Source organism: Homalodisca vitripennis, chromosome 3, assembly GCF_021130785.1.
Source record: "Homalodisca vitripennis isolate AUS2020 chromosome 3, UT_GWSS_2.1, whole genome shotgun sequence".
NCBI classification, from domain to species: Eukaryota; Metazoa; Arthropoda; class Insecta; order Hemiptera; family Cicadellidae; genus Homalodisca; species Homalodisca vitripennis.
Genome location: NC_060209.1, coordinates 189,469,529 through 189,482,429, shown reverse-complemented (window position 1 = coordinate 189,482,429; position 12,901 = coordinate 189,469,529). Strand labels below are relative to the sequence as shown.

The window sequence follows — 12,901 nt, the reverse complement described above, 5'->3', positions numbered from 1 at the left end:
GTCTGTGCCCTTAGAATATTAAGGTATTGATGTCACCATTGCTTGGGTCTGGTAGAGGTTCATCGAACCTTTCAATAAATATGTAATGAAAGTTCATCGATGCTGTACTGCTTCAACATAGTTAAATAATGTTAACGATGCACGATAGGCTTGCTTTTACATAGATATTTTCTATTTATGCTTTATATACCATCCTTTTTTGGACTAGAACTGTTGTAGGCAGCCATTAGCATATTATTCTGCTGAACTTATGTTCCCAAGATTAATTAAGCTGGACAAATTACGGTCTCAATTCTCAGATTATTCAAAACTTATAATATTTAATTCCTGAAGTTGTGTCTCATATTGGACAAATTTAATATGGGAAATGGGTTTATCACAGGGAAAGGTCAAAGTAAATCTTCCAAGTGTGGGCTTGTGAATGTTTTTATTAGTTCAATTTATAATGTAACATAATCTACAGCCTTTTTAAAAATAAGTATTTAAAATATTTAATAGTATGAAGTAAATGTAAAGCCGTGGAACAAAACAAAGTGAGCAACGAATAAGGATCTACAAGGAATTAAAAAATTTTAACAACAATTTTAATTATTTTAAGCGATTGTGGAAGACGTGGGCTATTTTGAACCTCTGGGGGAAACACAGTAGGATGAAAGCTCGTTAATGCTGCAAGATCTGTGGCAGCACTCATCAGCGACACCCCTTGCTCGCTGACGGAGACGTAATGATCTCGCTATGTTTCTGTCCCTGAACAGCCTGACCGTCTCAGGATCATCTGGAAACACAGTAGGATGAAAGCTCGTTAATGCTGCAAGATCTGTGGCAGCACTCATCAGCGACACCCCTTGCTCGCTGACGGAGACGTAATTATCTAGCTATGTTTCTGTCCCTGAACAGCCTGACGGTCTCAGGATCATCTGGAAACACAGTAGGATGAAAGCTCGTTAATGCTGCAAGATCTGTGGCAGCACTCATCAGCGACACCCCTTGCTCGCTGACGGAGACGTAATTATCTAGCTATGTTTCTGCCCCTGAACAGCCTGACGGTCTCAGGATCATCTGGAAACACAGTAGGATGAAAGCTCGTTAATGCTGCAAGATCTGTGGCAGCACTCAGCAGCGACACCCCTTGCTCGCTGACGGAGGCGTAATGATCTAGGTATGTTTCTGTCCCTGAACAGCCTGACGGTCTCAGGATCATCTGGAAACACAGTAGGATGAAAGCTCGTTAATGCTGCAAGATCTGTGGCAGCACTCATCAGCGACACCCCTTGCTCGCTGACGGAGGCGTAATGATCTAGGTATGTTTCTGTCCCTGAACACTCTGACCGTCTCAGGATTATCTGACAACTCATTATCTGCGATAGCATAATTATTATTTCTACTTTGTTGAGATTTATAAGGAAACCATAATTGATTGCCTGGACTTAGCGAAGCTTATCATTCAAGAAGCTGGAAAATTGCATTTCTGCATGTATGTCTGTCTGTCAGTGTATGTGTGCCTGGGACAAGATATCTCGAAAATGATTTCACCCGTAGACTTCAAATAGTATGTAACATCATTCTACATATACATGAGCATGTTTTATGATGGCGCACGTCTATCCATGGAGTTTGACTAAACGTAATTTTTGTATCATTCAATCTATCTGCCCGCTGGATTTCTCAAGAATTAAATGGGCTAGGAAATTGACCACCCCCAATAGCCCAAGACATTACAATATATACTTATAACAGCAATTCGAGTTTTTTTGTTTAATTTTGAATTATTCCGTTCCTGCTAATGTGGCTATGCTTTTCAATAAGATTCAAACTGCCCCGCCCCTAAGTCCTAGTTACGCTACTGTCAGAAGAATAGCCCCATATGATCCACGGGGTGAGTTATATGGTACGCAGACACAACTGTACTGTGTAGTAAGGTCGTTAGTTGCATCAAAATAATGATACATAATTCTAGCTCTACTTACCAGTAAGGGAGTTCACTGCATCAAAGTAATGATGATACACAGACCTAGCTTTACCTACCACTAAGGACGTTGGTTTCAACGAGGTCATCGCCTGATCTCTTGTTGAATCCGCCACTGCAGATAAGTGAGAGGGCGTTCTTGAGGGAGTCTCCGCAGTAGCGTTGACTTGAGGTAGCCTCTGACATTTGCTCCTTTGTACTCATCAACGTTACCATTGTTATCACGCAGGCTACCATCGTTGAGCGGTACATCTCTGGAACAACTAGTATGATTAGTTAGGAACAAAAGGTTTAAGTGATTATGCTAGATATATTAGATGCTTATTAAAATAAGCCATTAATGTTTTGTGGTAGAAATAGCCCTCTTTTTGTATTTAAGATATAACTGCGTGTAAAATAATTCTCATTTGTTTGAGTTCAAATACAATGTAGCCTACATAGTAACAGTACTTTCTTTGACTCGTTTGTAGCAATAGCCTGGCCCTGACCTCGCCTCCTATTGTCGCCCCTAGTCTGCTGAATGAACCGAACAACTCTCATAGCTGTTGTGTTTTGTACTCTGAACAAACTAACGCCCTCTCTATATGAACATAACTATCGCACCAAATATCTTATCCTAACAGCTTCCTATGGTGCCGTTGAAGGCATGGCGCTCATGACGCTGTCAACCCGAAAAGAAAAGAAAGTTAGGATAGAATAATAAATATTGTTACTTTTCGACAAGTAGTAGGTTGCAAGCAAGTGAACTTTTAAACATATCATCAATCATCATTGTTTCACCTGAGTTTCCTTACTGAATAAGATAACATATCGCATTAGATAAGAAATATAACTGATAAAAAGTATTTCTTTATCTCTCAGGAATATTCTGAAAGTAACCCGATGTAACTTAATTATAATTATAATTCTTTCGTACTGTATAATATTGCAAAGTGTTACCTAAAGGTACTACGTTAATACTGTCCAAAAGTATACTCATTTTTGTGGTCTTTTGGGGAATTGACGTCACGAATCTATGTTCAACAGTTTCAACTTATCCTACAGCATAAGCCACTTGCGGAAACTGTAATTTAATACTTGACTCTGAAGTAGAACAGACACAAATCAGTGTACTTCCAATCTGGAATCCAATGCAGTTATTTTCTGTCATGACAGTCCACGATCCGAGAGTCAATTAAAATTGAAAGCAATCGATTTTCAACATTGGCTTATCGAAAGTCGAAATATCGAGCTAGGTATTTAATGTCGATTACTTGTACATGCACATCGATTTTAAATGTATCTCTTGTAAACTTAAATTGACATGTCATTATATCTGGAAAATATTGTACTATTTAATGATGAAGTCATACCAAACTCATGCAATTCGTTATTTATTTATATTTAATAAGTTAATAACTAGGAGTTATTTAGAAAATCAGATGTATCTGAAAATTACTGGTTAATAAAAGGTATTTTTATTATTTATTTTTTAATTTTTATGTACATTTAAACCTAAATTACTGTATAGTTAGAAATACATTCTAAACCTGAAGAAGAGATCAGAATGCAGATCTCGAAACGTAGTGTTACTGATTTCTTGTTTCACTGAACGATGGCAAATGTCCGGAAAAATCCTGTTTCCTTCACAATCCTTCCATCGTCAAAAATAACCTTCAAACAAAGAAAGGAGTACATTCTAAAGTTTTTTTCATAGTGTTTACTGTCAAACTGTAGTTTAAAAATAATATAAAACTCGAGTTGTCTTGTTACTTTTCTTATTAATTTCACTTCGAAATTTCCACACATCGAGGAATTATAAAAAAGTCACCAATAACGCATTCATCAACACTGCAGAATTTAGGGAAAAGTTACAAAGATTACTTTTTAGACTTGATAAATATTTTCGTATGGTCCCCGATTAAAAACTTTTTGGAGTTATTATGAAAATATCTAACCTTTGCTACTTCGTATCACTTACCTTATACCTTAAGGCCAGGGATTTGGAGAGTGAGGTAGGTTACTTTGCTAGCTAGCCTTATATACACCCTGCTGATGCAAATAACTGAAAAGCAATTATCGCTCAAATATTAAATCTGCTAACTTTGCGCGTGTTATCGATTGTATTAAGAACTATGTTCTAAAATTGCTTCTGCCTTGATTCTGTCAGAGGTGCATAGCTATACAAAATAGACTGAAGGACAATTTACCTTGCGTCTTACTCTTAATTGAAGTGCAAATCTGTCAAGGCTTTTCGGCTTCAAAATAGTAAAACTTAATCATAATTATAGCGGGTTGAAATGGCTTGTGGAATATTAATATGAAACTGTTGATCAAAATAAGGGAATTGAATGGAGGGAAACTTGGAATGTTAGAATGTAATATAATTTTATTGGATATCTCCCAAGAACAATCTTAATTATTTTACAGTTTTTCCGAGGGTATAAGAGCAAGTATTTGGTACAAACAGGCATCTACATTTTTGCACTCATTCTGCTTTTACTTACAAGTAATAAAATGTAATTCCTGTATTAATCGGTCATATCAGATACAGCATAAGTCAATTTGATAACTGAATGAATGAATTAGTTTATTTCCATCAATTTACAATATATACAGGAACAGATTATACATGAAATAATTATTATCAATCTAAAGGTTGCTCTAAGGAAATGGGTCTACATAGGCAATGTGGCCTGTGCGTAGACCCGAGTTGCTCAAATAAAAACAATGATTGCAACAATGAGTTGAACTATTATTATACGGTTTAATTGAAAGTCACAACCCCAACTATATGCAGCCAATGCTGATGTACGTCTTGAGTCAATTTGACGGAGTGTGTCCGTATGAGGGGGGGAGGTGTAGCGGAGAGGTAGCTGTCAAAACCGTCCATAGTTGGTCGCTATCAGTGACTCGGCTTCCGACAGTGAAATTAAAAATTATGTTATTTATGCGTTTAAAAATAATAAAAACTGAGGGTGCAGAAAAAAATATTAGTGGTGTTTAAATTTGAAGAAATATTTCGATATACAATTTGGGAGATGCAGTAGCGATTAGTAGTTGAGATCGATTTATTCACTCTAAAAGATCGAATTCCAGTACTAGTGGAATAGCGGGTATTAAGTGAATGTGAAACTGGAGAAAAGAGGGTACCGGATTAAAAAAAAAAAAAATAAAGTAGATTTTTTTATATAAAGTTGTCTTATGGTAAAGTTTCTCTGTGTACTCTATACCGAGTCACGCACCAGCGGCTCCTAAGACAGTAAATAAACTGCCTACCAACGACAGAGCCCTAGTATTGATACGTTAGGGTAAACTGATACGGAGAGTAAGACTAGTTCATCTCGGTCAGATTTCCTCAAGTGTTAACTAAGACAGTAAATAAACTGCCTACCAACGACAGACCCCTAGTATTGTTACGTTAGGGCAAACTGATACGGAGAGTAAGACTAGTTCATCTCGGGCAGATTTCCTCAAGTGTTAACTAAGACAGTAAATAAACTGCCTACCAACGACAGACCCCTAGTATTGATACGTTAGGGTAAACTGATACGGAGAGTAAGACTGGTTCATCTCGGTCAGATTTCCTCAACTGTTAACTAAGACAGTAAATAAACTGCCTACCAACGACAGAGCCCTAGTATTGATACGTTAGGGCAAACTGATACGGAGAGTAAGACTAGTTCATCTCGGTCAGATTTCCTCAAGTGTTACCTAAGACAGTAAATAAACTGCCTACCAACGACAGAGCCCTAGTATTGATACGTTAGGATAAACTGATGACTTCGTCTTTCACATTATTACTGAACTGGATCTCGCACGTTAAGTGACTGGAATGCGCGGTGGATCCGCTCCGGGTCGTGAAGGTTCCTATGCTCAAAGAAAACCTACACATTATTTTACAGCCTTTTTTACACTTAATAAATCTCAGCTTGACTTCCGGCCGAGCAAAATGAGGACTAACAGGCTCGAGGTCCGGTCAAAGGTCGGGGAACAAAACAAGTCACTGGAAGCGACCACACCATTTAGCAAATTTTAAAAATGAATTGTCATCAATTTCAATGTGTTCACGGTGACAAGTTCTCAACTCTAAACATTTGCAAAGTAAAATATAAATATCTACCTTAAAAGCAAAATGGATTATTAAAATTTACACCTAAACGAATTGGTAATACAATAAAGTTAATTAAAAAGACAACAACACTTTTTTCAGGTATATTTTATGGTTACACATTTGTTGGTGTTAAATTTAAAATTCATTGTGACCGCAGACAACTAAATGTTTTTTAAGTAATTCACAACTACTTAAACTCTTAATCTCTCGAAATGTCATCATATCATCAGCAAGATTTTCATATTCATAAACAACAAAAGTACAAGATTAAAGCCCTGAGGTACCCTATATTCAACATGAAATTCACTTGAAAAGAATCCATTATGACTTACGGAATGTTTTCTTTTGTAAAGATAAGAAGAAATCAGTTTAATGGCATCATGTGACAAACCAAAAAAGTTTAATTTTTTGTTTGAATCCAGAATCGGTGATCTAACCCTTTAGATAAATCTGTGTAAACTACATCAGTTTGGCTTTCTTTGCCCGTACCAGAAGAAATATTTGCATTTAGTGATCGCCCAGAAACAATCAATGCTGATTAGGTGCAGTATAATACTTTACATAGTGTACTACTGGAGTATTATATTCATGCAAATAATTTTTCAGGAGGGCAAAATATAGGAACGTGTTTATAATTGTATATGTAATTTTTCAGTATTTTCTCAGGACCTCCTTTTTAGTTTCCATCTGTCAGAATATAATCAAGGTTTTATATGAGAGATTTAGGGATTTAAATAAAGAATCAAAACTTCCTTTAATGGTAAATGTAAGAATGCCATCAGGACCAAATGAACGTTTATCAATGAATTATAATGCTCGGTGATAACGATCTAACTTAATTATAGCATAATCTTCTAACACATTTAAATCCGAAATATCAGTTAAACTAAATCTAATGTTCTTTCAAATCAGTTTATATCAGGTTAATTATTTCTGTCTTGTAATCGTTGGCTTTATACAGAGGAAATACTTTGGAAATTTTAAAATTGTCTGGAAAAAGGTGGGAAGTAAAGCTGAGATTTATTAAGCGTAAAAAGGCTGTAAAACAATGTCTAGGTGTTCTTTAAGCCTAGGAACCGTCACGACCCGGAGCGGTTCCGCCGCGCATTCCAGTCACATAACGTGCGAGATCCAGTTCATTTATAGTGTGAAAGACGAAGACATTGTTAAGTTTTAAGTCCAAATCACGCACCAGCGGCTCCTAAGACAGTAAATAAACTGCCTACCAACGACACAGCCCTAGTATTGATACGTTAGGGCAAACTGATACGGAGAGTAAGACTAGTTCATCTCGGGCAGATTTTCTCAAGTGTTAACTAAGACAGTAAATAAACTGCCTACCAACGACAGAGCCCTAGTATTGATACGTTAGGGTAAACTGATACGGAGAGTAAGACTAATTCATCTCGGTCAGATTTCCTCAAGTGTTAACTAAGACAGTAAATAAACTGCCTACTAACGACAGAGCCCTAGTATTGATACGTTAGGGTAAACTGATACGGAGAGTAAGACTAGTTCATCTCGGTCAGATTTTCTCAAGTGTTAACTAAGACAGTAAATAAACTGCCTATCAAGGACAGAGCCCTAGTATTGATACGTTAGGATAAACTGATGACTTCGTCTTTCACATTATTACTGAACTGGATTTCGCACGTTATGTGACTGGAATGCGCGGCGGATCCGCTCCGGGTCGTGACGGTTCCTATGCTTAAAGGAAAACTACACATTATTTTACAGCCTTTTTTACACTTAATTAATCTCACCTTGACTTCCGGCCTTGTTCCAGACAATTTTAAAATTGCCAAAGTATTTCCTCTGTATAAAGCCAACGATTACAAGACAGAAATAATTACCGTCCTATATCTCTTTTAAGGTAATCTCTATAGTGCTGTAGAGAATCGTTAAAGATCTACTTGTACAATATATTCAGGATAAAAACATTTTATGTGAGTGTTAGTATAGGTTTAGACGGGACAAGAATATTTCAAATGCCTTATTTGAAGTTAATAAAAAAATTAATGATGCCATCTCATGTAATAACCGTGATACGCTAATTTTCTTGGATTTAAAACAGAGCTGTTGATTCTGTCCACAAAGATACATTATTAGTTAAGATGGAGACGACAGGGGTCTTGGCAGGGCCCTCTCATGGTTTTAATGTTATATGAATAATAGGCAACAGTATGTGACCATTCGTGGGGCTGAGAGCTAACTCCTTCAGTTGTTTTACTAATTTTTGTTGTAAATAAGATACGAATTTAGCAAGCCCATTTGTCTAACAAGAAAAAGTAGCCCACCATCTTTTTGATCAATGCCACTCATGATTTCATTATGGGTTCTTCTTTTCTGGCCTTTTTTGATCACAACAATATATATGACATTTTTATACTGAGAGGACAGGTCCAAAGATGTGTCTGACATCTACCTACTTACTTACGATAACATTATAGTACTTGGATACAGTTTTACTATTTATTAATTTAATGATTGTTTTCACGACCTCAGCTGGAAAATTAACTCTGCTTGCTGTGAACCAGCAATGTATGTATTTCTCTTGGGAGTTGGTTTTCTAGTGACTGTTGTAAAGATTACCTCTTAAAAGCTTTTTTCCTCATGGCTCGTCTTGAAACCTAGCCCTTTTAGCGCAAGAGCCTATACATAGGCTCAACCTGTTAAGTCATAAAACGCTAAGAGCCTTTATTTAGGGTCAAGCTAGGTTGGTGGTGAATCCAAGAGCCAATATACGAGAGGCTTGGACAAGTGAAGTTCGGACGTTAAGCGCCAGGAGCCTTTATTTAGGCTCTCATTTTCATGCAGTACACAACCATTTATTGAGTAATATCAATAAAATTAGTACTGATTAATGCATTTTATGTCAAATATACTATAGCAATTAGCACTGCATAGACATTCATATAATATGCAAACAAAATAACAATATGGACACTAAAATGTTTTATATAACGATCTATGCGTTTCTATGGTAAAAGTCAGTTTTGTACTTTGTTTACTAATAAATATATAAATTGTTAGTATTATTTTACGAAATTTTCACAGGTCTTTCTCAATTAAATACAGGGAGGGGGGTGCAAAAGTAGGTATACAGTAATTAAATATGTTAAAGAATAAGTAGGTTTATTTCTACAAAAACTAAACTTTTACAATCTATTTTAAGAGCGTTAAGAAACAGAAATTAACTCTTAAAAGTGTTGTACTTCACCAATACACTTACTTCCTTTTGTGTTCAAATTGTTTGCCTTCACAGTCAACACACTGCTGTAACCTTGAAGTTACGCTTAAACACACTTTTCGGCAAAGTTCTTTATTTTCATCTATGTCTTGGCAAGCTTGGCGAATGAATTCAACCATCTGATTAAGATCACGAGGTTTTTTCTAAAAAACCTTGTCTTTGACAACTCCCCAAAAGAAAAAATCCATCGGTGTCAGATCGGGAGATCTTGCTGGCCATTCAACCGATCCTCTTCGACCGATCCACGAGTTAGGAAACTCCCTATTTAGTAGGTCACGCACGATTGTCGCATAGTGGGCAGGAGCTCCATCTTGTTGGAAGTAGAATTCCTCATTACCCTGCTGGATTTTGATTTGTGGTATAACGTCAGTCAGCATGTTCCTGTATGCATGTTGGTCTACAGTGTTATGAAAAATGACAGGTCCAATGACACCTTTACATGAAATGCTAGCCCAAACTGTTACTCCAGGTTGATTCAGCTGTTCTTCGAATGTCAAGTGTGGATTATCAAAACAGTAATAGACACAGTTGTGTCTATTGACTGCACCTGAAAGCTTAAAATTAGCCTCATCGCTCCAAACAATTTTTTGAATAATTCCCGCACCTTGAAGTTCCTCGTTTAACATTATCTCGCAAAACTGCAGTCGACGATCGGGGTCGTCCTCTATTAGCCCATGAATAAGTCTTGGAATGTACATTTTCAAACCTAACCGTTTCATTAGGCGTCCTAAAGATCTGCGTTCAATGCCCAGTTCAATTGATGCCCTTTTTCTTGACTTTTTTGGGCTTTGAACATAGGTCTGCGCGACAATCATTTCGTTTTCAGGAGTAGTGACAGTGATTGGTCGTCCAGCCTTTGGACCATTGCAGATAGATCCTGTAAGGTTAAACTTATCTCTTAGTCTATAAATACTTAATCTGGTTGGTGGTGGTGTATCAAACTCTTCTCTCCATCTCTCTCGAACACTTTCACAGTTTTCTGTCTTCCAATATTCTTTCAAAACCCACTTTCGTTGATCGTTGGTCATGTAACCAGCCATGATGACAGAAGTGTAATAATAACAACAGTAACAATGAGAAAACATTGCCAGCTGTTAGTAGCAAACGTATTACACAGCTGATCAGGTGGCTAACTTGGGTATTACCAACCAACTAAAACTGTATACCTACTTTTGCACCCCTCTGTATATTACACTCTAATATATTATAGGTTTATTGAGTAAATATTTTTTCAGGCATTTATTGAGCTTTTAATTTACACACAAAAAATGGAAAAAAAAACTTTTAAAGATAAAACAATTTTAACAGATCAACATTTCATAAATTCCATTACATGACATTGTTCTCTTATCAATAATGAAAAAGTGAGGTCGAAATCATTAGTTTATCATAAAATTTAGCGAAATGAGAACGATTTATATCTATGTGTGTCATTCATAAAATTGTCCTGGCGCTACTGCGACATACCCAGTGGCTATGCCGGGGCGTCCGACGGGACAACCCGCACCAGTAACTCTGGCTGGCGTTATATGACGCGACCTGCCCAATATACAGTACTTGGGACTAAAAAGACTGGGACATATACATAGGTGCACCATCTCACACATACTGTACGCATGACATACTGCAGATGTCACCTTCTATTTTAAATTAAAGCTCTCTAAACTGAGTTTAATAATAATTTATAATAAATATGCATCATGCGTAGTAAAGTCATTTGATAAATAGCATTTAGGAACTTAGTCCTCCTAAAAGACTCTTGCTATGGGCTTTAAAGATCACCGTCTTCGTTGGTGCTCCAAATCTCTTTGCTTATCTTCTGCATGATTCCTCTCTTAGATTCCGGGACTGTTGTGTTTCATTTAAGGTCACGATACGGGAATATATTTCAATATATATACGGGAATATATATTTCAATCTCTTCACGTGTCCAAAAGGTCTTGCAAATGTTCAACTCGGCGTTGTCTGTCAAACGTACGTTTCGAGTAGCGCACTGGTTTATCTGTATGTAAATGTGGGAAAAAGGTCGATTTCGACAACATAATATCAAGCATTGTGTAGACACAACATTACAAAGAGTTAATATCCAAATTTGGGAGAGAAAAATGGGTGCTAACAGGTTTGAGGTCTGGTGAAAGGTCGGGGAACAAAACAAGTCGCTGGAATCGACCACCCCATTTAGCAAATTTTTAAGATGAATTTTCATCAATTTCATTGTGTTCACGGTGACAAGTTCTTAACTCCAAACATGTGCAATGTAAAATATAAATATCTACCTTAAAAGCAAAATGTATTACGAGTATTTAAAATTACACCAAAACGAATTGGTAATACAATAAAGTTAATTAAAAAGACGACAACACTTTTTTCTGGTATATTTTCTGGTTTCACATTTGTTGGTGTTAAATTTAAAATTCATTTTGACTGCAGACAACTAAATGTTTTTTAAGTAATTCACAACTACTTAAACTCTTAATCTCTCGAAATGTCATCATATCATCAGCAAGATTTTCTTATTCATAAACAACTAAAGTACAAGATTAAAGCCCTGAGGTACCCTAGATTCAACATGAAATTCACTTGAAAAGAATCCATTATGACTTACGGAATGTTTTCTTTTGTAAAGATAAGAAGAAAAAAGTTTAATGCCATCATGTGACAAACCAAAAAAGACCACTTCTTTAACAACCCAGAATCGGTGATCTAATCCTTTAGATAAATCGGTGTAAACTGCATCACTTTGGCTTTCTTTGCCCGTATCAGAAGTTATATTTGTATTTAGTGATCGCTCAGAAACATTATCTGCTGATAAGGTGTGGTATAATACTTTACATAGTATATTACTGTAGTATAATATTCATGCAGATAATTTTCCAGGAGCGCAAAATATAGCAACGTGTTTATAATTTTATATGTACTTTTTCAGTATTTTCTTAGGACTATCTTTTTAGTTCCCATCTGTCAGAATATAATCGAGCTATTATGTGAAAGATTTAGGGATTTAACTAAAGAATCAAAATATTCTTTAATTGTAAATGTAAGTATTCCATAAGGACTAAAAAAGTGTATGAATTCATTAGAATGCCGGGTGATAACGATCTAACTTAATTATAGCATCATCTTCTAATACATTTAAATCCGAAATGTCAGTTAATAACTCAGTAAAATAAGGATGCAACCTCGGAATAAAAGATAATAAGCTAAAAATTTGCATACGTCTTTATTTTCATGGTATAAAACTTACCTCAAAAGTCTCATATAATCACGTGTACGTGACTTAAGATATTTAAAGTCAAAGGTTACGAAAATCAATTTTTTTGCGAATATCTCGTTTCCCTTACGCTAAATGACTTTGAATGTGGTTAGAGAAATTTTTGAACGGAAAATTCTCTTCAACTTTTGTCCGAAGTAATTTTATGTACGTTCAACCCTTTTTGAGATACAGCGCAAAGAGTAGGGGACCGCTTACCTGTATATACGATAATGCGAGGTCAGCCAGTAGAATACAATAAATAAATTAGTTATATTGTTAATTATTCACTTACTATTATTATTATTACTTAATACTATTATTATTGTTATTATGACTAA

General features: G+C 36.0%; 1 protein-coding gene across 1 annotated transcript; it reads right to left on the bottom strand.

The window, feature by feature from the left end:
* Window positions 1–410: 410 nt before the first annotated feature.
* On the bottom strand, window positions 411–3,949 carry LOC124358775 (LIRP-like). The gene is made up of 3 exons (XM_046811072.1): window positions 3,927–3,949; window positions 2,026–2,220; window positions 411–775 (listed from the first exon to the last, which is right to left on the bottom strand). The coding sequence occupies exons 2-3, from the start codon at window positions 2,216–2,218 to the stop codon at window positions 618–620; spliced, it is 351 nt and encodes a 116-aa protein (XP_046667028.1). The 5' UTR covers window positions 2,219–2,220; window positions 3,927–3,949; the 3' UTR covers window positions 411–617.
* Between the last annotated feature and the right edge of the window lie 8,952 nt (window positions 3,950–12,901).